This window comes from Oncorhynchus tshawytscha, linkage group LG02 (genome assembly GCF_018296145.1).
Source record: "Oncorhynchus tshawytscha isolate Ot180627B linkage group LG02, Otsh_v2.0, whole genome shotgun sequence".
In the NCBI taxonomy this organism is placed as follows: Eukaryota; Metazoa; Chordata; class Actinopteri; order Salmoniformes; family Salmonidae; genus Oncorhynchus; species Oncorhynchus tshawytscha.
Window position 1 is genome coordinate 74,060,831 of NC_056430.1, and position 27,558 is coordinate 74,088,388.

Genomic DNA, 27,558 nt, shown 5'->3' on the forward strand with positions numbered 1-27,558 from the left:
GACTGTGATGATTGTTTAAACTACAATCCCACTCCGCCCTTAAACTAATACTCAATCAAATCTGCCTATCCCAAGAACAGTGGATGATTCCTTGTCTCAGTTCAAGCGGGACTGAAAAAGGTTGATGAACCTCATAAGGTAGGCTGGACTCAGCTTGGGGATGTTATCTAAGCCCAAGTGATAAGGATGTACAGTTTAGGGGGCATCCTTAGAGCCTAGCGCCTGACTCTTTTTCCAACTGTCCATGTTAGGCAAGAGCTTCCACAGTGAATGCTATAAAGATGATCTCTCTTGGCTGGCTAAACCTCAGATGAAATCATTTTCCGACTCATACTAATGTCACATCCTGAACAAAAATATAAACGCAACATGTAAAGTGTTGGTCACATGTTTCATGAGCTGAAAAAAGAAAAATCCCAGACATTTTCCAAATGCACACAAAGCTTATTTCTCTAAAATGTTGTGTACACATTTGCTTACATTCCTGTTAGTCAGCATTTGTCCTTTGCCAAGATAATCCATCCACCTGACAGGTGTGGCGTATCAAGAACCTGTTTAAACAGCATGATCATTACACAGGTGCACATTGTGCCAGGGACAATAAAAGGCCACTTTAAAATGTGCAGTTTTGTCACACAACACAATTCCACAGATGTTTGGCGTGCTGACTGCAGGAACGTCCACCAGAGCTGTTGCCAGAGAATTTAATGTTCATTTCTCTACCATTTTAGAGATCTTGGCAGTACGTCCAACCTGCCTCACAACCGCAGACCACCTTAACCACGCCATCCCAGGACCTCTACATCTGGCTTTTTTCACCTGCGGAATCATCTGAGACCAGCCACTCACACAGCTGATGAAACTGTAGGTTTGCACAACCAAAAGAATTTCTGCACAAACTGTCAGAAACCGTCTCAGGAAAGCTCATATATGTGCTCATTGTCCTCACCAGGGTCTTGACTTGACTGCAGTTCAGCATTGTAACCGACTTTAGTGGGCAAATGCTCACCTTCGATGGCCACTGGCACGCTGGAGAAGTGTGCTCTTTGTGAATTCATCTCGGTTTCAATTGTACCGGGCAGATGGCAGACAGCATGTATGGCATCGTGTGTGTGAATGGTTGGCTGATGCTAACGTTGTGAACAGAGTGCCCCATGGGGACAGTGGGGTCATGGTATAGGCAGGCATAAGCTACAGACAATGAACACAATTGCATTTTATCAATTTTATCAATTGTCGTGCCATTCACCTCATGTTTCAGCATGATAATGCACGGCCCCATGTCGCAAGCATCTGTATACAATTCCTGGAACCTGAAAATGTCCCAGTTCTTCCGTGGACTGCATATTCACCAGACATGTCACCCATTCAGCATGTTTGGGATGCTCTGGATCGACGTGTACGAAAGCGTGTTCCAGTTCCCGCCAATATCCAGCAACTTCACACAGCCATTGAAGAGGAGTGGGACAACAATCCACAGGCCACAATCAACTGCCTGATCAACTCTATGCGAAGGAGATGTGTCGCGCTGCATGAGTCACACCAGATACTTGACTGGTTTTCTGATCCACACACTGGTTTTCTGACCAGATGCTAAAATCCCCAATCAATTAAACCAATTAAGAACCTTAAGTAAAATAACATGCACTGATGACATAGAGTCCGGAACAACAAAACTGAGTTTCATTCAAGATTCCAGACCGGCATAAAATACTCAAGCACGTTAAATGTAGATATGTAAGATATTTTTGCGCCCTTAACTCACATCCCTATAGGACTACCAATACACAGTTTTTGTCTAGTACAGGTCTGGCTTACTACAGTACAGGATATTTCTTTCCCCCTCAAGGTGAAATGGTTCATAGAGTAAAAGTCCAACTTAAAAAGTACTTTATTAAAATACCATCAATGAAGAGATCCTACATTCTTAGAAACAGGGTGCTTTCTAAAACCTTAGGTGGCTTGGGGGTTTGAACTTCCGCTTGAACCTTCCGGTTACTAGTCCAACGCTCTAACCACTAGGCTACCCTGCCGTCTGAATGTGTGTGTGTGAGTGTGTGTGTGTGAGTGTGGACTTGGGCTCAGGAAATCCCTAATATGGGTTTCCTGTCCACATAACCATTGTGTGTATTTGTACATGCGTGTAAATATTAATGCGTAATTCTATGTGTGTGTCTATGTACTGTGTGGCTGTGTGGTCATCAGCCTGTGTAGGCGTTGTGTCAGCTGTGACTTTGAGTTTGTGTGTATGTGTACGGGTAATTCTGTGTGTGTCTATGTACTTTGTGAGTGTGCATGTATCCACATGCGTTATTGTTCATCATATTTACAGGCAACAGTGTGTGTTCACAAAGCTATAGCCTCCTAGTGTGACCATAGAGATTAGATAAGGGGGAGTTCCCCCCCAGCCAGTCGGTCAGCCAACCAACCAGTCATCCAGTCCGACAGACAAACTGTCAAGTCATGCAGTCAGTCATTCAGCCAGCCAGTCAGTCAGCCAACCAGCCAGCCGGCCAGTCAGTAAGTCAGTCATTCAGCTAACCAGCCAGTCAGTCAGTCATTCAGCTAACCAGCCAGTCAGTCATTCAGCCAGTTGATCAGTCAGTCAGTCAGCCAACCAACAAGTCAGCCAACCAGTTATTCAACTAGCCAGTCAGCCAGCCAATCAGTCATTAAGCCAACCAGTCAGCAAAACAGCCAGTCAGGCAGTCACTCAGTCAATCAGCCAACCAACCAGCCAGCCAGCCCCTCCAGCCAGCCCCTCCTATGCTCCATAGAATAGATACAGTGGTGTTGGCTGGACCAATCAGCTGCTTAAACAGCAGGGGTTGATGCTGGGAGAGAGAGAGAGGCACAGAGAGGGAGGCTGCACACACATCTCTCTCACACACACACGGTCGTTCCTTCTGAGACCAAACACACACACACTCGCTCGCTCGCACACAGACACACACTATGATCTCTCTTCCACACACTCAACATTTTATTATACACTTCTGATTTGGATTTTGCATGTACATTTTAAATTGGTTTTATTTTTTGCATGTTTTCATACATTAGTACAATACACACATTTGCCAATATGTGCCTTGTTCCAGTTGTCGTGCTGTTGGCTTTTCTGGGTAAGTACGTCAAATGGTTTTTGAAATACTTTTGCAATACTTAAGCCTGGTTAGTTTGCAGTTCTTTTGTATACGAAGTGCTGTTTACTTGGTTACTGTAGAGGGTGTGGGAAAAGGTCACATAACATTTACACCTTGAAATCCACTTGCTTAGTTAATAATTGATTGTTAACTATTACTATTAACTGTCCCTAAAAAGAGATTATGATCAATACAGTTTCTTTCTGAATACTTTGTTTTATTCAATCAATCAAACTAATCCATCAAACTAATCTATCAAGTATCAAACGAATCTATCAAGTATCAAACTAATCTATCAAGTATCAAACAAATCTATCAAGTATCAAACTAATCTATCAAGTATCAAACTAATCTATCAAGTATCAAACTAATCTATCAAGTATCAAACTAATCTATCAAGTATCAAACAAATCTATCAAGTATCAAACTAATCTATCAAGTATCAAACTAATCTATCAAGTATCAAACTAATCTATCAAGTATCAAACTAATCTATCAAGTATCAAACTAATCTATCAAGTATCAAACTAATCTATCAAGTATCAAACAAATCTTTCAAGTATCAAACAAATCTTTCAAGTATCAAACTAGTCTATCAAGTATCAAACTAATCTTTCAAACTTGATGGCAAAAATCACAGTAATGTTCCAATGGAGTTGTCTTCTGAATGGTCACAGGTTCAGAACACACCTGTGGTGTATATTTACATATTACTCTGTTATTACCTTTTCACCCTTCACCCTCCACCCGTAGCAGCTATGAATGTCATTTGATACTGTAGCATTTCTCAGGGCTACCCAGGCTAATTGATAGAATTACATGCGCTGAGAGACAATGTCTGCTTCCCAAATAGCACCCTATTCCCTACATAGTGCACTACTTTTGACTAAAGCCCTATAGTTTCAGACAATGTTATCGGCCCATTGGGTAGCAAGGGTGATAGCCATTTCATTGATCCTTAATACATGGCTTGGCTCACGCAGCAGTCTTTGGCGCCAGTAGCCTATTCTCTATGGCTGAGTTGAGCTTTTGTATGAAATCCATTCATGTGTTACATGAGACCAGTGTAATTTCAGTTTAGATCAGGTGAGCAGTGTACTCCTGGTAAGGGGGCATATCGGTTAAGTGAGAGGTAGAGTCCAATAGCCCACATTCATAGGTGCTTTGTTTACTTCCTCCAGATATCCTAATATTGATGTTTACTGCATACCTTACATTCATAACAGTCCTGAGTCATAGGCTAACATTCGGCTAGAATATGAAGGTATATTAACTGGTAGGCGTATCTGTTTTATAGGGTACTACATGCATGTTGATTACTTAATATTACTAATTCGCTGCAGCTATCTGTCATCGTCTCACATTAAATATACTAGCTTTTGAAATTACAGTGATGATGAAATGTACTAATTATTGACATTCAGTGGTGTAAAGTACTTAAGTAAAACTACTTTAAAGTACTACTTAAGTAGTTGTTTTGGGTATCTGTACTTTACAATTTATATTTTTGACAACTTTTACTTCTACTTCACTACATTCTTAAAGACAATTACATTTTGAAAGCTTAGCAGGATAGGAAAATTGTCTAATTCACACACTCATCCCTACTGCTTCTGATCTGGTGGACTCACTAAGCACACATGCTGTAATGTTCTGTGTGTAGCTGGTGCATAGGAGTCAGGTGCAGGACAGCAGAGATGAGTAACACTCGTAACTTTACTCAAAATATCAAATAACAAGTCGTACATACCAAGCCCACAAAACAACGGACCGAACATACAATAAAACAATCACGCACAAAAACCATGGGGAAAAAAGAGGGTTAAATAATGAGCATGTAATTTGGGAATTGGAACCAGGTGTGTAAAACAAAGACAAAACAAATGGAAAATGAAAGTGGATCGACGATGGCTAGAAAGCCGGCGATGTCGACCGCCGAACGAACAAGGATAGGGACCGACTTTGGCGGAAGTCGTGACACATGCTTTGTTTATAAATTATTTCTGAGCGTTGAATTGTGCCCCTGGCTATCCGTAAATAAAAAAACAAGACAATGGTGCCGTCTGGTTTGGATAATATAAGGAATTTGAAATGATTTATACTTTGATACTTAAGTATATTTAAAACTAAATACTTTTAGACCTTTACTCAAGTAGGATTTTACTGGGTGACTTTTACTTGAGTCATTTTCTATTAGGGTATCTTTACTTTTACTCAAGTATGACAATTGGGTACTTGTTCCACCACTATTGACATTACAGTAATAATAAAACATTTACTAGCTATTGACATTACAGTAATGATGAAAATATACTAGCTATTGACATTACAGTAATGATGAAAATATACTAGCTATTGACATTACAGTGATGATGAAAATATATTAGCTATTGACATTACAGTAATGATGAAAATATACTAGCTATTGACATTACAGTAATGATGAAAATATACTAGCTATTGACATTACAGTGATGAGGAAGTAACTGTAATAGTGGGGGAAACCCTTTCTACATGCCTTGGAAAATATGTCAGTTTAACCACTGCTACTGTATAGTCGTCAATACTTAAGCTTGTAGAAATATTATAAACCACTTTAAGATTATCCTAAAAGGCCTAGTGCAGGCAAAAACATGAATTCCTGTGTTATATATATATTTCCACACTATGGCCCCCATAGTGGTTGAAATAATACTGTGAAATTGTGAAGATTATAATAATGACCTTTTAGTGTAAGAGCTGTTTGAAAAGACCGTCAGAAATTTCAGCCTGTTTTGGTGGGATGGAGCTTTGGCCTGCCTGGTAATTAGTTAATAGACCAATAAAAAAGAGAGTTCCAAACGTTTCTGCCAATAACAGCTAGTTTTCAGTTTCCCCCTCCCAACCACTCCAAGACAGTCCTAGTGAAATTCTACCTTGAGAAATGGACCTCTACCAAAAGATATTTTGGTTTCTTTTCGACCATTTTAATTGAGAACGATCACAGTAAGGTACTTATTTGTGACCCAGACATGATATTTAGATAAAAACGGCTGCATTGGACCTTTAAGAACTTCCTTGAGAAATGAGAAAGATCAATATCAATTACTACACCTGTCAGTTATTACGTCCATAATGGCAAAGCATGTGAACACTCCAAAACAATTCATATGTAACACAATAGGGACGTACCTCCTTGTGCACTTATTTACTTCCACGTTTGTCTGTCTGTATGTCTCTCTGTCTGTTTGTCTGTGTTTTTCAGGTTTCAGTTCCTGCATCCAGTTTCAGGCCAACCTAAACATGGGGGGAGTCACGGGATGGGTGCGGTTTGACTCCACTAATCAGACGGCGACCATAAACGTCACCGGTACCGGAACCTGTGATTCGTCGCTCAACTTTTCCCTGAGTGTGTTCCCTGTGATGTTCGGCCATTTTGCTCAGCCTTGCCTTGAAGCCAACGTAGGAGCGAGCATCTTCACGTTCACCATTGATCCATTCTCATCCAACACCACTGTTAATATGTCCAGTCTATTTAAGCAGAGGTCAAATCTGGAAGACCTTTCGTTGACCTTGGAGACGTGCAACGGCACCAAAGCTTGTACAGTCATAAGCGGTCAAACCACAGTTCAGACGTGGCAGGCCAGGTTCTTCAGATCGGTCGCCGGCGACATTTACATCAGGCAGAACGTCGGACAGACCCACGCCAGGGTCCTCGCAAACTTGGCAACGATTGGTCAGGTCGGTGCTACGGCAACCAACATCACCATCTTGACGTCGCAGAGTTCTGCTAGAGACTGTAAGGCTCTTCTGGATAGTCTGGAACCTTCATCTCTCACCCAGCTTGGGGAACTGAAAGTAGGCAGCCCTCTTACACCCGTCAAGTCTCGTTTGGACCTTGCTAGCTTCAGCTCCAACACCCGCTTTGCTCTCCTCAAACTGGGGTCTTCGAGTTATATGTGCGCTGAGATCAGACAAATGAATAGGAAGGAGGTGAGCGCCCTGGTGAACATGAGAGGGGTCAAGGGTTACTTCCTCTTTAGGCAGGACTCGCCGTTCGAAGTCACAAAACTGAGAGTGAATCTGACCAATCTGGGGAGCCGGGTCGGACCCTATCACATCCACCACTTCCCCACACCTCCTATGAGGTCACCGCCGCAGACAACCTGCTCCAACGACAACGTTGGAGGCCATTGGAACCCGTTTGGGATGGACACTAAAGATCCCACCTACCCCTCTGGACCTGGGTCGACCCATGACAGGTATGAAGTAGGGGACCTCAGCGCCAGGCATGGGTCACTAAAGGGTAAAGCTGTGATGGAAGCAGTTTTCACAGACTTCAACCTCCCTCTGTTCGGACAGAACAGCATAGTGGGTCGGTCTGTGGTAATCCACCGTCCGGATGGAACTAGGTTCCTGTGCGCCTACATAAGCTACCCAGGAGAGGTGCATGTAGCCAGGGCAACATTCCGTCACCATGTGGTGGGTATGGTCCAGTTCGTCCAACTCAAGAACAACCCGTTGTCTGATGTCACAGTCTTCATGGATCTGTCCTATGGGAGACCCTCCGAGACCGCTACACGTAACCACCACTGGCACATCCACATGTATCCTATCAGCTCGGAGACAGACGCGGACAAGGGGAGGTGTGGGACCACGGGGGACCACTGGAACCCCTTCAACGTGGACACAAAGGATTTGAGCTACGCCCTCCACTGTGGCCCCTCCAGCCCCTTTTCCTGTGAGGTGGGGGACCTCTCCAAAAAACACAGCACCCTCGACCTGGGGACCCGAGTGGGTGGGGCGTCGGCCAAACACTTCTTCACGGATACCACTTCCTGGTTGTCACTTCCCGCCAGGTCGGGCTCCATGATTGGTCGATCGGTGGTGATCCACAGTGCGGAGGGCGCCGCCCCCAGGATAGCCTGTGCTAACCTCACGGAGGTCCGGATGCCCGCGGCGGTCTTGGGCCCCTGGCATGGACCAGGGGTCTCTAGGGGCCAAATCCGGTTCTCCCAGGCTTTCCCTCAGGGCCCAACTATGATGGACGTCTCCCTGGCTGGACTCAGCTCCAGGGCTGGGGGCTACCACGTCCACATGCTGCCTATCAGTACCACAGGTACTATTTCATGTACATTACAATGGGAGCCAGATGTCCTTGAGTGTTGTGAAAGTCCTCTAGTGTTCTGACTGTTTGTTCAGCCTTTGTGTGTATATCTGTTAATTCATTTCAAAGTTGTAACTCTTTTGTAATATGAACGGATGACTTGATAAAATCTTAATTTTTTAAAACGCAAAGTATCAATCCTTTCCCCTCATTTTGTGAAAGGCTTTTATCAAATAAAGCATATTATTATTAATATTACAGGAGAGCCCTGCTCGGACAACAACGTCATGGACCACTTCAACCCCTTCTCCTGGAATGTGTCTGCTTCTCCTGCTCCGGGGTCAGGGACTGTGGATGAGTATGAGACCGGGGACATCAGCGGGAAGTTCGGGATGCTGACGGATCTGAACCAGACACAGACTCAGTATTTGGACGGGAATATGCCGATGACAGGGCCGAACAGTATAGTGGGGAGGTCATTGGTGGTTCACTACACTAACGGATCCAGGTGAGTGTGGAGATTTTGTGTGTGTGTGTGAGAGAGAGAGAGAGAGAGAGAGAGAGAGAGAGAGAGAGAGAGAGATTGGGAGAAGGAGAGACAGAGACAGAGAGAGAGAGAGAAAATGTGTCCTTTGTCATGGGTCCGTATAGCCACAGTTCCCTCCAGGAGGGCTATAAACAGCCAAACCAAAAATACACAAGGGGAAAGATTGTAACAGGTGGTGTGTGATTCATTTAAGACGGCTGTAGACTTGGTTCCTCTTTGGGTCACATTTGTGATACCTTGACATTCATGAATGGAACTTCTGACAAAATTAGAATGTTTTACATGATCTTACCATTCCTCTTTAGCTCAGTCAGTTCACGCAGAATCATTTCTGACTCAAATCAAACACTGTACTTATGTAAAAGGGAGATATATTCACTTTTATTTTTTAAATGTAACCTTTATTTCGCTAGGCAAGTCAGTGAAGAAGAAATTCTTACTTACAATGACAGCCTACCGGGGAACAGTGGGTTAACAGCCTTGTTCAGGGGCAGAACAACAGATTTGTACCTTGTCAGCTCAGGGATTCGATCCAGAAAAACCTTTCGGTTACTGGCCAAACACTCTAGGACACACAGACATTTAGCAGATGCTCTTATTCAGAGCAACTTACTGTATTTGCATGTGCATACATTTTCATACTGTTCACCCACGGGAATTGAACCCACAACCCTGGCGTTGTAAGCACCATGCTCTACCAAATGAGCCATACTTGGCTATACAGGACACGGGACAGCTCACATTATTACCTTGAATGAAGCTTCTTTGGCACAACAAAAAGCCAAACAGGTAAAGGCCTTTATAGGGTAGGATGTCTGGAAAACTGCATCCTCATCTCTTGTTGTGGTGTTGACTTGTAAAGGGGGTATGTGGTCAGTCTTCTGAATCGGCATAACAGTTTATAACACATCTGAATCAGGTTTGCGTCCCCTAAATGTTTCATTTTTGAGTTGTTCATAACAATTGATTTCTTTAATGAGTTCATAGTTGGTCTGTTTGTGTTTGTGAACTCCAGGATGCGGTGTGCTGACGTCTTAGCTGAGAATGCAACAGATGGACACTGGGTGTTTGCCAAGGCTGTCTTCAAAAGCACGGTGATGGGGACAGTCACACTGGTAAGACCTGGACCTCACCTTTGCTCTCTACAATATTCAGATGGCACAAAAGTACTTCATTGGTTTGAATCCGGTCTAATGCGATTTCAGACAAAAATCCAATCAAGCAATAATTGCCAAATATACACAACAACAAAAAAGACTTCATTATTGCCTAGAGGGGAAACGGATTTAGACTAATTCAGACCATGAGGAATACAAGAACACTGCAGGGTGGATGTTATCCCGGTTATGATACGTCCCAGGAGAGTAAGCTGGCGAATCATTACAAAGCTGCCACAAAAACATGACACTGTATTTTCTGCTGCGCCAGACAGTGAATTCATTAGGGCTGTGGCGAGTCCAGTGTGTGACGGTAGGGCCTGTGTCTGGATCTGTGTGTGTATATCTGTGAGTGTTTGTGTTTGTCTATGTGTGTCTATGGCTGTGTTTACACAGGCAGCCCATTTCTGATTGTTTTTTTTCTCATTAATTGGTCTTTTGAACAATCAAATTGGTAAAAAGACCAATTTGTGGAAAAATATCAGAATTGGGCTCCCTGTGTAAACACAGCCATGTAGTATTGGCCTGTAGAGTCAGCCCCCAGCCTCCCGGCAGCCCCCGGCAGTCCCCAGTCTAAAGCACTCAGGAGAACAGCTGTATTTGTCAGGCTCCTATACAGACCAGTGTCCTCCACAGTGTATCTCTATCACTGTTTAGGATGCTTTAGAGAACCCATCAAATATCCTTTCAAATATTATGGTCTATCAGATGCAGGATTTGCGTGCTCTTTACAGACAGTTCAGAACACCTGGTATGAGCGTCTAAAACCAGTGCTAATATAGCTTTGCTGACAGGACAGCAGGTGTTCATGTTCCCAGTGACGTAAGATTGCATAACCTTAAAACACCTGGTTAAATTACATTGACTCAGTAGCTAGTCTAACAGTATCCTCTACTGTCTTCAGTCCCATTGACTCAGTAGCTAGTCTAACAGTATCCTCTACTGTCTTCAGTCCCATTGACTCAGTAGCTAGTCTAACAGTATCCTCTACTGTCTTCAGTCCCATTGACTCAGTAGCTAGTCTAACAGTATCCTCTACTGTCTTCAGTCCCATTGACTCAGTAGCTAGTCTAACAGTATCCTCTACTGTCTTCAGTCCCATTGACTCAGTAGCTAGTCTACAGTATCCTCTACTGTGACTTCAGTCCCATTGACTCAGTAGCTAGCTAGTCTAACAGTATCCTCTACTGTCTTCAGTCCCATTGACTCAGTAGCTAGTCTAACAGTATCCTCTACTGTCTTCAGTCCCATTGACTCAGTAGCTAGTCTAACAGTATCCTCTACTGTCTTCAGTCCCATTGACTCAGTAGCTAGTCTAACAGTATCCTCTACTGTCTTCAGTCCCATTGACTCAATAGCTAGTCTAACAGTATCCTCTACTGTCTTCTGTCCCATTGACTCAGTAGCTAGTCTAACAGTATCCTCTACTGTCTTCAGTCCCATTGACTCAGTAGCTAGTCTAACAGTATCCTCTACTGTCTTCAGTCCCATTGACTCAATAGCTAGTCTAACAGTATCCTCTACTGTCTTCAGTCCCATTGACTCAGTAGCTAGTCTAACAGTATCCTCTACTGTCTTCAGTCCCATTGACTCAGTAGCTAGTCTAACAGTATCCTCTACTGTCTTCAGTCCCATTGACTCAGTAGCTAGTCTAACAGTATCCTCTACTGTCTTCAGTCCCATTGACTCAGTAGCTAGTCTAACAGTATCCTCTACTGTCTTCAGTCCCATTGACTCAGTAGCTAGTCTAACAGTATCCTCTACTGTCTTCAGTCCCATTGACTCAGTAGCTAGTCTAACAGTATCCTCTACTGTCTTCTGTCCCATTGACTCAATAGCTAGTCTAACAGTATCCTCTACTGTCTTCTGTCCCATTGACTCAATAGCTAGTCTAACAGTATCCTCTACTGTCTTCAGTCCCATTGACTCAATAGTCTAACTCCTCTACTGTCTTCAGTCCCATTGACTCAATAGCTAGTCTAACAGTATCCTCTACTGTCTTCAGTCCCATTGACTCAGTAGCTAGCTAGTATCCTCTACTGTCTTCAGTATGACTCAGTAGCTAGTCTAACTGTCTTCAGTCCCATTGACTCAATAGCTAGTCTAACAGTATCCTCTACTGTCTTCAGTCCCATTGACTCAGTAGCTAGTCTAACAGTATCCTCTACTGTCTTCAGTCCCATTGACTCAGTAGCTAGTCTAACAGTATCCTCTAACAGTATCCTCTAGCTGTCTAACAGTATCCTCTACTGTCTTCATTGACTCAGTAGCTAGTCTAACAGTATCCTCTACTGTCTTCAGTCCCATTGACTCAGTAGCTAGTCTAACAGTATCCTCTACTGTCTTCAGTCCCATTGACTCAGTAGCTAGTCTAACAGTATCCTCTACTGTCTTCAGTCCCATTGACTCAGTAGCTAGTCTAACAGTATCCTCTACTGTCTTCAGTCCCATTGACTCAGTAGCTAGTCCCATTGACTCAGTAGCAGTATCCTCTACTGTCTTCAGTCCCATTGACTCAGTAGCTAGTCTAACAGTATCCTCTACTGTCTTCAGTCCCATTGACTCAGTAGCTAGTCTAACAGTATCCTCTACTGTCTTCAGTCCCATTGACTCAGTAGCTAGTCTAACAGTATCCTCTACTGTCTTCAGTCCCATTGACTCAGTAGCTAGGTGAACTGTATCCTCTACTGTCTTCAGTCCCATTGACTCAGTAGCTAGTCTAACAGTATCCTCTACTGTCTTCAGTCCCATTGACTCAGTAGCTAGTCTAACAGTATCCTCTACTGTCTTCACTGCTAGTCTAACAGTATCCTCTACTGTCTTCAGTCCCATTGACTCAGTAGCTAGTCTAACTGTATCCTCTACTGTCTTCAGTCCCATTGACTCAGTAGCTAGTCTAACAGTATCCTCTACTGTATTCAGTCCCATTGACTCAGTAGCTAGGTGAACTGTATCCTCTACTGTCTTCAGTCCCATTGACTCAGTAGCTAGTCTAACAGTATCCTCTACTGTCTTCAGTCCCATTGACTCAGTAGCTAGTCTAACAGTATCCTCTACTGTCTTCAGTCCCATTGACTTAGTAGCTAGTCTAACAGTATCCTCTACTGTCTTCAGTCCCATTGACTCAGTAGCTAGTCTAACAGTATCCTCTACTGTCTTCAGTCCCATTGACTCAGTAGCTAGTCTAACAGTATCCTCTACTGTCTTCAGTCCCAGCAGACTTTTCTGGATGGCAGCTACAGTGACATCACTCTGGAGGTGGACGTGCGGGCGTCACAGGTGCTAGATGTAAGCATGCATGGACCTCTTGCATCTGTTCAATCTCTTTTAATAGATACAACAACAAAAACGGTCACATTGTCATTGTTATCTAATTCCTAACCTTATCACAGGTAGGTTCAATTAAAAACAGGAGCCTGGAAAAATATCCTCTTTTTGTGGCAACAAATAACTTCTGTCACATAGTGGCTGTTATCTAGCCTACTGTGCAATCTCGGCATCGAGAAATCAAAGTCAATCAATCAAATGTATTTATAAAGCCCTTTTTACATCAGCAGTTGACACAAAGTGCTTTTACAGAAATCCTGCCTACAACCCCAAAGAGCAAGCAATGCAGATGTAGAACCACAATGCAGACGTAGAAACACAATACAGATGTAGAAACACAATACAGATGTAGAAACACAATGCAGACGTAGAAACACAATACAGATGTAGAAACACAATACAGATGTAGAACCACAATGTAGATGTAGAAACACAATACAGATGTAGAAACACAATGCAGACGTAGAAACACAATACAGATGTAGAAACACAATACAGATGTAGAACCACAATGTAGATGTAGAAACACAATGCAGACGTATGTAGAAACAAATCAGCTGCTCTGTAACATTTTAATGTCTGTCACTAGAGTCTATCTACCGTAGAATCCTATCACAGGTTCTATTAGAAAAGGGGAGCTGTATAAGAAGAATGATAAAACATCAGAGAAATCCTGTTTTCCCCACTGTAACCAGGTAACAGAGGTTTCCTGGACCATCACTGGTAAAGGCTCTGAGTTGAACCACAACCAGTGTCCCGGTGTTGGGGACACGTTTAACCCCTTCAACATGGAAGCTGGGGTGAGTTTATTCTCTCATGTTCACTCACAATACATCATGGTCCTTCTTCATGAAGTGTCTAGGATAGATCAGCATTCCTCCTCTGAGACACTTTGTGGATTAGGGCCCAGCACATCGCCATCATAGGACAATTTCCCCCACTATGTAGCGCTGATCTCTGCTTTATTCCAACTTTAAAGTTCCACTTGATCAGCAAGTCTTATGGAATCCAACGGAACTGTGTTTGATATTCCATCGAATCTTTGTCTTTGACAATGTCACAGTTGTTGGGTTTTGAGTTTGCAAGACAGGCGTTTCACTGTACTTATGCGTGTGACATTAAAACTTGAAACTACACCACAATCACAACCATATACTTCACATTGTTCTCATAACCAGAAGTGGAAGTGTTTGTTGGAATTGGTTTCAATAACATTAGAATGAGTAGAACAGTCATGGAACCTCTAACCCAGCCCTATTGACATGAATGGAGACTTCCCTTCTAGTAATTATATTTCTATGGTTGGTTCCGTCCTCTGCTCTGTTCTGTTCTCTCTCAGAACTCCAGTTGTTCCCGTGACAACGCTCTGAGTTGTGAGGTGGGAGACCTGACGACCAGACAGGGGACACTCAGCCTGACACACAGACAGCTTTACACCGACACCAGCATACAACTGGCTGGGGACTACACAGGTAACACACAAGCATGTACACACACACACGGAGAGACACACACACACACAGCACTGTAAGCTGGACCAGACAGAATACAGATGGCTGTACTCAGACACCAGCATACACATGTCAGGCGAGTACACAGGTAATAGACACACATTGTCTGTTCAGAAATCTAGACTCCTTTAGGATGCACATGAAACATAATATTGATGTGTTGTCATTGCACGCTCACCGAACTGCAATCCAAAATTGTTGCATCACATTGTTTCCCAAGAGAATCAAGTTTCGTGAGAAAAATGTCAACCACCTTCACTATTAGGGGATATGTCATGTGTGAAACAACAAATTCATTGAGGTGATAATATTCAAAGTATATTTCTGACTTTGGTGCTGTTGTTGATGTTGTTGTTGTAGTGGTCCACAGGACCCTGGTCCTGAGGAGAGGCAGTGATGTCTTGGCGTGTGCCGTCATTCTTCCAGAATCCCCCTGGGCAGAGCAGACCTTCCCCAACGTCATGTCTTTCAGCAGGTGGGTGTGATTGGGTATTAAACCACCTGTGAATTCAAGACTGTGTTAGCCCATTAAGCTAAGACCTACAGGCGTTCGTGTTGGGAGCCAATATGTGAGACTGAGCGGGTATTAAACCGTGGAACTGGAGAGGGAATGAGGAAGTGAATGTTACATGTAATTAGACTTGAGTACCTGGCACTTACATGTATGGGGAATATTTCAACCATCAAGGAAACACCAGTATTATCTTGCTCTGTGGAAAGGGTTCTACATAGAACCCAAAAGGGTTCTAACTGGAACCCAAAAGGGTTCTACAAAGGGTTCTCCTATGGGGACAGCCGAAGAACCCTTTTAGATTCTAGATAGCACCTTTTTTTAAAGAGTGTATTCTCACCACCTCCTCAGGTGCCACACCTGTATAAGACGATGGAGGATTCATTGACAACAATGTGACACAACTCATTGATCATTTCCTCATAAAGGGTTTGGCCCAGTGCCAATAGTCGTACCAAGAAAACAATACAACCATATCTCATTTACATGATAATACACCATCACTAATCCTGAATTATGGGATGACAGTACATCATCATCAATTCATATACGTCGAGTGTACAAAACATTAGGAACACATTCTCTATCCATGATCGACTGACCAGGTGAATTCAGGTGAAAGCTGCAGTATGATCCCTTAATGATGTCACTTGTTAAATCCACTTCAATCAGTATAGATGAAGGGGAGGATACAGGTTAAAGAAGGATTTTTATGCCTTGAGACATTTGAGACATGGATCGTGTGTTTCATTCAGAGGATGGATGAGCAAGACAACATATTTAGGTGCCTTTGAACAGGGTATGATTGTAGGTGCCAGGCATATTGGTTTGAGTCAAGAACTGCAACGCTGCTGGGTTTTTCACGCTCAACAGTTTCTCGTGTGTATCAAGAAGGGTCCACCACCCAAAGGACATACAGCCAACTTGACACAGCGGTGGAAAACAATGGAATCAACATTGGCCAGCATACTGTTCTTAATGTTTTGTATACTCAATATCACACAGATGGGTTGTCATGTGCCTTTTACTGATGGAGTGACTTCCGTCAACTCTATAGTAGGCCTGATTGGTAGAGTGCTGCAGAGATGGTTGTCCTTCTGGAAGGTTCTCCCATCTCCACAGAGGAACTCTGGAGCTCTGTCAGAGTGAACATCGGGTTCTTGGTTACCTCCCTGACCAAGGCCCTTCTCCCCCGATGGCTCAGTTTGTTCAGGCGACCAGCTGTAGGAAGAGTCTTGGTGGTTCCAAACTTCTTCCATTTAAGAATGATGGAGGCGACTGTGTTCTTGGAGACCTTCAATGCTGCAGAAATATTTTGGTACCCTTCCCCAGATTTGTGCATCAACACAACCCTGTCTCAGAGCTCTATGGACAATTCCTTCGACCTCATGGCTTGGTTTTTGCTCTGACATGCACTGTCAACAGTGGGACTTTATATAGACAGGTGTGTGCCTTTCCAAATCATGTCCAATCAATTGAATTTACCACAGGTGGACTCCAATCAAGTTGTAGAAACATCTCAAAGATGATCAATGGAAACAGGATGCACCTGAGCTCAATTTCGAGTCTCATAGCAAAGGGTCTGAATACTTATGTAAATAAGGTATTTCAGTTTTTAATATTTAATAAATTAGCAAACATTTATAAAACATGTTTTCACTTTGTCATTATGGGTTATTGTGTGTAGATTGATGAGGGAAAAAACATGTTTATTCAAAATGTGAAAAGTACAGGGGTCTGAATACTTTCTGAATGCTCTGTATATATGACAGGATGTTGATTACACCTTAATTGGGGAGAACGGGATCGTGATAATGACTGGAGCGGAATCAGTGGAATGGTACCATATACATAAAACACGTGGTTTCCATGGTTTCCAGGTGTTTGATGCCATTCCATTTGCTCCGTTCCATTATTATGCAGCCTCTGTATGTATGTATGTATGTATGTATGTACAGTGCCTTGCGAAAGTATTCGGCCCCCTTGAACTTTGCGACCTTTTGCCACATTTCAGGCTTCAAACATAAAGATATAAAACTGTATTTTTTTGTGAAGAATCAACAACAAGTGGGACACAATCATGAAGTGGAACGACATTTATTGGATATTTCAAACTTTTTTAACAAATCAAAAACTGAAAAATTGGGCGTGCAAAATTATTCAGCCCCTTTACTTTCAGTGCAGCAAACTCTCTCCAGAAGTTCAGTGAGGATCTCTGAATGATCCAATGTTGACCTAAATGACTAATGATGATAAATACAATCCACCTGTGTGTAATCAAGTCTCCGTATAAATGCACCTGCACTGTGATAGTCTCAGAGTTCCGTTAAAAGCGCAGAGAGCATCATGAAGAACAAGGAACACACCAGGCAGTTTCCGAGATACTGTTGTGAAGAAGTTTAAAGCCGGATTTGGATACAAAAAGATTTCCCAAGCTTTAAACATCCCAAGGAGCACTGTGCAAGCGATAATATTGAAATGGAAGGAGTATCAGATCACTGCAAATCTACCAAGACCTGGCCGTCCCTCTAAACTTTCAGCTCATACAAGGAGAAGACTGATCAGAGATGCAGCCAAGAGGCCCATGATCACTCTGGATGAACTGCAGAGATCTACAGCTGAGGTGGGAGACTCTGTCCATAGGACAACAATCAGTCGTATATTGCACAAATCTGGCCTTTATGGAAGAGTGGCAAGAAGAAAGCCATTTCTTAAAGATATCCATAAAAGTGTTGTTTAAAGTTTGCCACAAGCCACCTGGGAGACACACCAAACATGTGGAAGAAGGTGCTCTGGTCAGATGAAACCAAAATTGAACTTTTTAGCAACAATGCAAAACGTTATGTTTGGCGTAAAAGCAACACAGCTCATCACCCTGAACACACCATCCCCACTGTCAAACATGGTGGTGGCAGCATCATGGTTTGGGCCTGCTTTTCTTCAGCAGGGACAGGGAAGATGGTTAAAATTGATGGGAAGATGGATGGAGCCAAATACAGGACCATTCTGGAAGAAAACCTGATGGAGTCTGCAAAAGACCTGAGACTGGGACGGAGATTTGTCTTCCAACAAGACAATGATCGAAAACATAAAGCAAAATCTACAATGGAATGGTTCAAAAATAAACATATCCAGGTGTTGGAATGGCCAAGTCAAAGTCCAGACCTGAATCCAATCGAGAATCTGTGGAAAGAACTGAAAACTGCTGTTCACAAATGCTCTCCATCCAACCTCACTGAGCTCGAGCTGTTTTGCAAGGAGGAATGGGAAAAAAATTCAGTCTCTCGATGTGCAAAACTGATAGAGACATACCCCAAGCGACTTATAGCTGTAATCGCAGCAAAAGGTGGCGCTACAAAGTATTAACTTAAGGGGGCTGAATAATTTTGCACGCCCAATTTTTCAGTTTTTGATTTGTTCAAATTTTTTGAAATATCCAATAAATGTCGTTCCACTTCATGATTGTGTCCCACTTGTTGTTGATTCTTCACAAAAAAATACAGTTTTATATCTTTATGTTTGAAGCCTGAAATGTGGCAAAAGGTTGCAAAGTTCAAGGGGGCCGAATACTTTCGCAAGGCACTGTATGTAGTCAAAATTGTATATTTTCCAAACAAATTATAAAAACAATAATACAAATTGTCTATTGTTCATTTTTCTCTCCAGATTTGACTTCCGCAGTAGGGTGGCAGATGTCCTAGAGGTGAACATGTCCAGGGTCACCATCCTTCCAGGGTCTCCTCTGGCCACAGTGGACGGACCGTGCCAGAAAGTCAGCTTCCTTGTCTCAGGTACAGCCAGTAATAGAATGCTGTATGTGAATGGGTACAGCACAGTGATTCACAATATTCTCTGATCAAAGAAGGAAAAATAAGAAACATTTTATGTCTCGGAATTACGGAGGCAGTGGCACTTAAGACACATGTAAAACATTACATTTGTAATTCTTGTCTGTGCCCATGCAATTATCAGCTTCCTTATCTCTGGTACAGCTGATGACATACAGAAGTATATTGTTTGTCTATGGTTCAGTGCAATGATGCCCAATATTCCTTTATCAAAATCTGCCTGAAAGCGTGTTCCCTTTGAATTTCTATATTGTTCAAAAGTTACATTCTTTCCAAATAAGACACAGACAAATGTTCCAGCACAAACACTGATAATTATGGCAAAGTCAAAACATTACAGAATTCATTATTGTCTGTGCCCATGATAATATATCAAGTCCCCTCTCCTGACCCTAAAACTGAACGGGGAGTGGTGTCATGTAAGGTGTAAAAAGGAAGTGGGTGGGTTGTGCTGATGAATCAGATCAGCCTATAACATCTGACAGTGCATGTGGGGGAATTGTTTTAACAATAACAATAAAGTGTAAAGTCCCAGTGCAGTCGAAAAGTGATATTCCCGTGTTTTACAATATATATTTTTCCTCACCATGAGGTTAAAATGTAATTATGATAATCCTCTTTTAATGTAAGAGCTGTTTGAAAAGACAGCCTGAAATTCTTGCCTGTTTTAGTGGGATGACGCTTTAGCCTGCCTGGTGATATCACCAGGTGGTAAATTAATTAATAGACCAATAAGAAGGAGAGTTCCAAATCTTTCTGCCAATAACAGCTAATTTTCAGTTTTCAGCTCCTCACTCAGACCACTCCCAGACAGTCCTAGCAAAATTCTAGTTTGAGAAATTGCTCTTTGCTATTTTTGACCATTTTAAATCACAGCAAGGTACTTAATTGTTACCCAGAAATGATTTGATATTGAGCTAAAACGGCTGCATTGGAGCTTTAAGCACTTGTGAGGGAGATCCCCTAGAGCTTATAGTCTAAGAGCCTACAGCATCTTCAGAAAAACAATAAAGTATCTTCCTCAGTGAGTCATTGAAAGTAGTGAGAAGCTAGTCACCCATATTCAGAAGTGGTTTCAGGACAGGTTCACTGCAGAGGTGTTGAAGCGATGACAGCAATTCCAGTAAGAATGACAGCTACTGCACATTGTTGTCCCTCATTTTAAGGTAAATGTCAGTTCAAGTCAAATACTAACAGTGACAATACAGCGTAGGTCTATCACCAGTCTAACGTTATATTGGAAAGGTCAAATCAATTGTTATTGGTCACATACAGATGTTAGCAGATGTTATTGCGAGTGTAGCGAAATGCTTGTGCTTCTAGTTCCGACAGTGCGGCAATATCTAACAAGTAATCTAACAATTCCCCAACAACTACCTAATACACACAAATATAAGTAAAGGAATTGAATAGAATATATACATATACATTTTTGGATGAGCAATGACTGAGCAGCATAGGCAAGATGCAATTGATGGTATAAAATACAGTATATACATATGAGATGAGTAATGCAAGATATGTAAACATTATTAAAGTGGCATTATTAAAGTGACTAGTGATGCATTTATTAAAGTGGCAAATGATTTCAAGTCTGTATGTAGGCAGCAGCCTTTCTGAGGTTAGTGATGGCTGTTTAACAGTCTGATGGCCTTGAGATAGAAGCTATTTTTTAGTCTCTCGGTCCCAACTTTGATGCACCTGTACTGACCTCGCCTTCTGGTTGGTAGCGGGGTGAACAGGCAGTGGCTCGGGTGGTTGTTGTCCTTGATGATCTTTTTGGCCTTCCTGTTACATCGGGTGCTGATGCGTTGTGCAAACCGCACCACCCTCTGGAGAGCCCTGCTGTGGTTGTGGACGGAGCAGTTGCCGTACCAGGCAGTGATACAGCCCGACAGGATGCTCTCAATTGTGCATCTGTAAAAGTTTGTGAGGGTTTTTGGTGACAAGCCAAATTTCTTCAGCCTCCTGAAGTGCAAGATCATCTCCTTTGTTTTGTTGACGTTGGGTGAGAGGTTGTTTTCCTGACACCACACTCCGAGTGCCGGCATCTCCTCCATATAGGCTGTCTCGTCATTGTTGGTAATCAAGCCTACTACTGTTGTGCCGTCTGCAAACTTGATGATTGAGTTGGAGGCGTGCATGGCCACACAGTCATGGGTGAACAGGGAGTACAGGAGGGGGCTGAGCACGGACCCTTGTGGGGCCCCAATGTTGAGGATCAGCGAAGTGTTTGCTGCCTTCACCACCTGGGAGCGGCCCGTCAGGAAGTGCAGGACCCAATTGCACAGGGCGGGGGTTGAGACCCAGGGTTAATGATGAGCTTGGAGGGTACTATGATGTTGAATGCTGAGCTGTAGTCAATGGCTTACATAGGTATTCCTCTTGTCCAGATGGGATAGGGCGGTGTGCAGTGTGATGGCGATTGCATCGTCTGTAGACCTATTGAGGCGATACACAAATTGAAGTGGGTCTAGGGTGACAGGTAAGGTGGAGGTGATATGATCCTTGACTAGTCTCTCAAAACACTTCATGATGACAGAAGTGAGTACTACGGGGCAATAGTAATTTAGTTCAGTTACCTTTGCCTTCTTGGGTACAAGTATAATGGTGGCCCTCTTGAAGCATATGGAGACAGCATACTGGGATAGGGAGAGATTGAATATGTCCGTAAACACATCAGCCAGCTGGTCTGCGCATGCTCTGAGGACGCTGCTAGGGATGCCGTCTGGGCCGGCAGCCTTGCGAGGGTTAACTCGTTTAAATGTCTTACTCACGTCAGCCACAGAGAAGGAGAGCCCACAGTCCTTGGTAGGGTGCCGTGTCTGTGGCACTGTATTATCCTCAAAGTGGGCAAAGAAGGTGTTTAGGTGTGTGTGTGTGTGTGTGTGTATTTACATATTTAGAAATCTATGTTGGAATCTAGTTTCTTGGAGGCCATGACACACTACATTAGTCAAAAGCATTCACCTGGAATGTAGTAAACCTATTGTTTACATCCGACACGTTATAATTATGTTGTCTGAGTAATTGAACATCACACCACTTATATAGTTGTCTTTGTCATTAAAGTGTCACAACTGACAGTCAGGTAGAGAGGGAATGGAGGTGCTGAAACACGAGCTGTGGGTGTTGGTGAGTGGAGGAATGCCTTTTTGAAGAATGAGGAGGTAGGCTGTAGAGGTCGACCAATTATGATTTTTCAATACCGATACCGACTATTGGAGGACCAAAAAAAGCCGATACCGATTAATCAGACGATTTTTAAAATTTATTTGTAATAATGACAATCACAACAATACTGTATGAACACTTATTTTAACTTAATATAATACATGAATAAAATCAATTTAGCCTCAAATAAATAATGAAACATGTTCAATTTGGTTTAAATAATGCAAAAACACAAGAAAGTAAAAGTGCAATATGTGCCATGAAAAAAGCGAATGTTTAAGTTCCTTGCTCAGAACATGAGAACATATGAAAGTTGGTGGTTCCTTTTAACGTGAGTCTTCAATATTCCCCGGTAAGAAGTTTTAGGTTGTAGTTATTATAGGAATTATAGGACTATTTCCCTCTATACCATTTGTATTTCATATACCTTTGACTATTGGTTGTTCTAATAGGCACTTTAGTATTGCCAGTGAAACAGTATAGCTTCCGTCCCTCTCCTCGCTCCTCCCTGGGCTCGAACCAGCAACACAACGACAACAGCCACCCTCAACTGCTCCAGGTCTGAGAGCGAGTGACGTTTGAAACGCTATTAGCGCGCACCCCGCTAACTAGCTAGCCATTTCATATCAGTTACACCAGCCTAATCTTGGGAGTTGATAGGTTTGAAGTCATAAACAGCGCAATGCTTGACGCACAACGAAGAGCTGCTGGCAAAACGCATGAAAGTTCTGTTTGAATGAATGCTTACTGCTGCCTACCACCGCTCAGTCAGACTGCTCTATCAAATCATAGACTTAGTTATAACATAATAATACACAGAAATACGAGCCTTAGGTCATTAATATGGTCGAATCCAGAAACTATCATCTTGAAAACAAGACGTTTATTCTTTCAGTGAAATACGGAACCGTTCCGTATTTTATCTAAGGGGTGGCATCCATTAGTCTAAATATTCCTGTTACATTGCACAACCTTCAATGTTATGTCATAATTACGTAAAATTCTGGCAAATTAGGCGGCCCAAACTGTTGCATATACACTGACTCTGCGTGCAATGAACGCAAGAGAAGTGACACAATTTCACCTGGTTAATATTGCCTGCTAACCTGGATTTATTTTAGCTAAATATGCAGGTTTAAAAATATATACTTCTGTGTATTGATTTTAAGAAAGGCATTGATGTTCATGGTTAGGTACACATTGGAGCAACGATACACACTGCATCGATTATATGCAATGCAGGACACGCTAGATAAACTAGTAATATCATCAACCATGTGTAGTTAACTAGTGATTATGATTGTTTGATTGTTTTTTATAAAATAAGTTTAATGCTAGCTAGCAACTTACCTTGGCTTACTGCATTCGCGTAACAGGCAGTCTCCTTGTGGAGTGCAATGAGAGGCAGGTGGCTAGAGCGTTGGTGTCACGTCCTGACCTTAGTTCCTTTTTTTATGTCTCTATTTTGGTTTGGTCAGGGCATAGGTTCGGGTGGGCATTCTATGTTTTGTATTTCTGGGTTTGGCCTGGTATGGTTCCCAATCAGAGGCAGCTGTCTATTGTTGTCTCTGATTGAGAACCATACTTAGGTAGCCTGTTCCCACTTGTGTTTGTGGGTAGTTGTTTTCTGTCTCTGCACCAGACAGAACTCTTTCGTGTTGGTCTATTTTTGTTATTTTGTCTTAGTGTTCTGAGTTAAAATAAATATTAACATGGACACGTGCCACGCTGTATTTTGGTCCGATCTTGACTACTCTTCCTCAGACGAAGAGGAGAATCGTTACAGTTGGACTAGTTAACTGTAAGGCTGCAAGATTGAATTCCCTGAGCTGACAAGGTGAAAATCTGTTGTTCTGCCCCTGAACGAGGCAATTAACCCACCATTCCTAGGCCGTCATTGAAAATAAGAATGTGTTCTTAACTGACTTGCCTAGTTAAATAAAGATTAAATAAAGGTGTAAAAAATTTAAAAAATTAAAAAGTGGCCAAATCGGTGTCCAAAAATACAGATTTCCGATTGTTATGAAAGCTTGAAATCGTCCCTAATTAATCGGCCATTCCGATTAATCGGTCGACCTCTAGTAGGCTGCTCACAGATGGTTTGAAGGACACAGATTAAGCCTTGTATAATGGAGAAAAACAACTCCTCCTCATGCTACAGAGCAATTACCAGGGTTTTTGTGTGTCGTTTTCAATGAACTGTCAAATCGTGGGAGTCTGTGTAGATGCTATGCTAGGTGTTGATTCTTCCCTCCATTAAGCTTTGTTGTTTTCTCAGCCCTTGTGTGAGAGCTACTCAGATATAGTTGCGTTCCAAAGGCACCCTATTCCCTACATAGTGCACTACTTTTAACAGAACCCTAATGTCCCTGATCAAAAGTAGTGCACTAAGTAGCTAGCTGCTCAGGCCTCTGTGTCTGTCCAGACAATGAATAATTCTGCCCATTCAAAAGCCTTACAAAACCTAGAAAAACTGCTGGGTAACCTGATGCAGGAGTTAAGTGTCTGGCTATTCTCTATAGTGTACTACTTTTGACCAAAGTCCTATGCACCCTGGTCAAAAGTAGTGCACTAAGTAGGGAATAGGGTGCCCTTTGGGATGCAGCCTGTGTCCCCCTCCAAGTTGTCTGTCCCAGTAGGACAGAGGAGAGCAGTGTATGGAGAAGTGGTACCACAGTATAGCACAGACAGGATGGCCTTTATGACATCAGAAGAACACAGTGGAACGTTCTCAGTCTAGGGCTGCCCGATGAAGACATACAGAGTTGTGAATGATAACTATCTTAGTGAAAAAAACAGTTTTTCCTTGATCTGGGTACTCAGACTAGGCTGTATATGTATTTATTGAGTCATACTGAGACAATAAATTACAGAAAATACACACATGAAAATATAAATACCAAATGCAAGCATAAAGAAAAACACGGTCATAAAAAACAAAGACATTCATCAGTAATAAGGTCCTCAATCATCTTTCTGAATGGACCTAGAGGCACCAGAACATCACATTCATCAGTAATAAGTTCCTCAATCAGCTTTCTGAATGGACCTAGAGGCACCAGCACATCACATTCATCAGTAATAAGGTCCTCAATCAGCTTTCTGAATGGACCTAGAGGCACCAGAACTTCACATTTAACATTTTGAAGATTGTTCCACAAATAATGTGCAAGAAAACTAAAGCTGATTTACCTAACTCTGAGAGACCACAGGAATTGACAGAGTTAGTCATCCCTGAGCCCGGGTGTGGTAGCTAGTATGACTACAGTTAAGTAATGATGTTAGGAACAGTGGAACTTTTTGTAAAAGGGCTTCATAAATGAAAACATAGCAATGTATCAACCTACGTAACATCAAAGAGGGCCAACCAACTTTCTGACAGAGAATGCATGATATACCATCCAAGCTTTCACAGACTCCAAAACAATCTTTACACAATATTCTTAGTTTAGGGAAGCCTGATGAAGACATTACAGGGCAAAATAAAGTGGCAATAACATTGTAATAATACTGTGGTAACTCAATTCTACATACTACTGTGACTTTTAATAACCAATAACCCTGTTGACTTTCAGGGGAGGTGAGTACGGACAAGATGAACTCTATCAAAGACAGTGAGAAGATGGGCATCTTCAAGCAGACAGAAGGTTGCTCAAGTAAGTACACCACTGACTCACACACCCACCCACACACACCCACCCACCTACACACACCCACCCACCCACACACACCCAATACAGTAGGTGTGATAGTGTATAACTTAACAGAAACATACAAATAAACCTTACTGTGTAGACGTATTAATGTAATACAATCTTTCATCTCAATGTTCATTTAAACAGGAAGTTCTGGACAACTGCTGGAGCCTGGGAGATATCTGGTGATGTTGACGATAGCTGCAGCCTACTTCCTACACTCTCTGATCCAGCAGTAGTTTATACTGTAGATCTAGGTTTGCATCCCAAATGGCACCCTATTCCCCATATAGTGCACTACTTCTGACCAGAGACTTAAATATATATATATATGTATTTCACCTTTATTTAACCAGGTAAGCCAGTTGAGAACAAGCTCTCATTTACAACTGCGACCTGGCCAAGTTAAAGCAAGGCAGTGCGACACAAACAACTAAACAGAGTTACGCATGGAATAAACAAACGTACAGTCAATAACACAATAGAACAAATATATATACATTGTGTGCAAATGAGGTAAGATTAGGGAGGTAAGGCAATAAATAGGCTGTAGTGGCGAAGTAATTACAATTTAGCAGGTAAACTGGAGTGATAGATGTGCAGAAAATGAATCTGCAAGTAGAGATACAGGGGTGCAAAGGAGCAAAAAAAATCAAAAATAACAATATGGGGATGAGGTAGTTGGATGGGCTATTTACAGATGAGCTATGTACAGGTGCAATGATCTGTGAGCTGATCTGACAGCTGATGCTTAAAGTTAGTGAGGGAGATATGAGTCTCCAGCTTCAGTGATTTTTAAAATTCATTCCAGTCATTGGCAGCAGAGAACTGGAAGGAAAGGCAGCCAAAGGTGGAATTGACTTTGTTGGTGACCAATGAAGTATACCTGCTGGAGCGCATGCTACAGGTGGGTGCTGCTATGGTGACCTGTGAGCTAAGATAAGGCGGGGCTTTACCTAGCAAAGACTTGGGCTTTGGTCAAAAGTAGTGCACTATATAGGGAATAGGGTGCCATTTGGGCATAGCCCTAACCCTCACTTTGAATCAACACTGGAACTGTCAAATATTCCTATTTTCTAAACTGCAATGAAGTCTATATTTTGATGATCTTTTTGTCATTGGTCTGAATGGTGTGGGTTTGAATTTGCTCTTGAAGCAAGCATTTTTTTGTTTATTCGTTTTTTATCCTAGATATAAAAAATATATATACTTTAGATGCCAACTAAATGCCAACTTCCTGTACTATATTGTAAATATTCCACATTTGGGTAAATATGACTGAGTATACTGTTTCAGCCCAATATCCAGAACATCAAAGCAAACGTAATAGAGCAACAATTGTTCATTGTCCTTCCCTATCCAATTACTGTATCAAAAATGCAATTTGAAGGAAAGAGATGCTGTAAATGTTTGCAAATGTGTCCCATTGTATGTATGCATTGTTTTCTCATGTATTAATGTATTAAACTGCCACATTCCCATTTAAGGTGAATTTCGAAGTCTTGCATATATGTTTTTATTGAGTAACCATAAAAATAATATGTGATGATTGAAAACAT

At 42.2% G+C, this 27,558-nt stretch overlaps 1 protein-coding gene across 1 annotated transcript; it reads left to right on the forward strand.

Annotated features, from left to right (window-relative positions):
* The first annotated feature begins 2,835 nt into the window (after nucleotides 1–2,835).
* On the forward strand, nucleotides 2,836–26,378 carry cusr (Copper-only SOD repeat protein). The gene is made up of 11 exons (XM_042304552.1): nucleotides 2,836–3,122; nucleotides 6,388–8,241; nucleotides 8,491–8,737; nucleotides 9,792–9,891; nucleotides 13,144–13,221; nucleotides 13,956–14,060; nucleotides 14,600–14,732; nucleotides 15,132–15,246; nucleotides 18,949–19,073; nucleotides 25,880–25,960; nucleotides 26,147–26,378. Exons 1-11 carry the CDS (start codon nucleotides 3,044–3,046, stop codon nucleotides 26,236–26,238), a joined length of 3,009 nt encoding a protein of 1,002 aa, XP_042160486.1. The 5' UTR covers nucleotides 2,836–3,043; the 3' UTR covers nucleotides 26,239–26,378.
* The last annotated feature ends 1,180 nt before the right edge of the window (nucleotides 26,379–27,558 follow it).

Excerpts from the sequence above, each read along its gene's own strand:
- cusr (XM_042304552.1), top strand. The coding sequence starts at position 3,044 with ATGTTTTCATACATTAGTACAATACACACATTTGCCAATATGTGCCTT. Across the intron at positions 8,738-9,791 it reads CACTACACTAACGGATCCAG|GATGCGGTGTGCTGACGTCT; the intron begins GTGAGTGTGGAG and ends TGTGAACTCCAG. Across the intron at positions 14,733-15,131 it reads ACTGGCTGGGGACTACACAG|TGGTCCACAGGACCCTGGTC; the intron begins GTAACACACAAG and ends TTGTTGTTGTAG.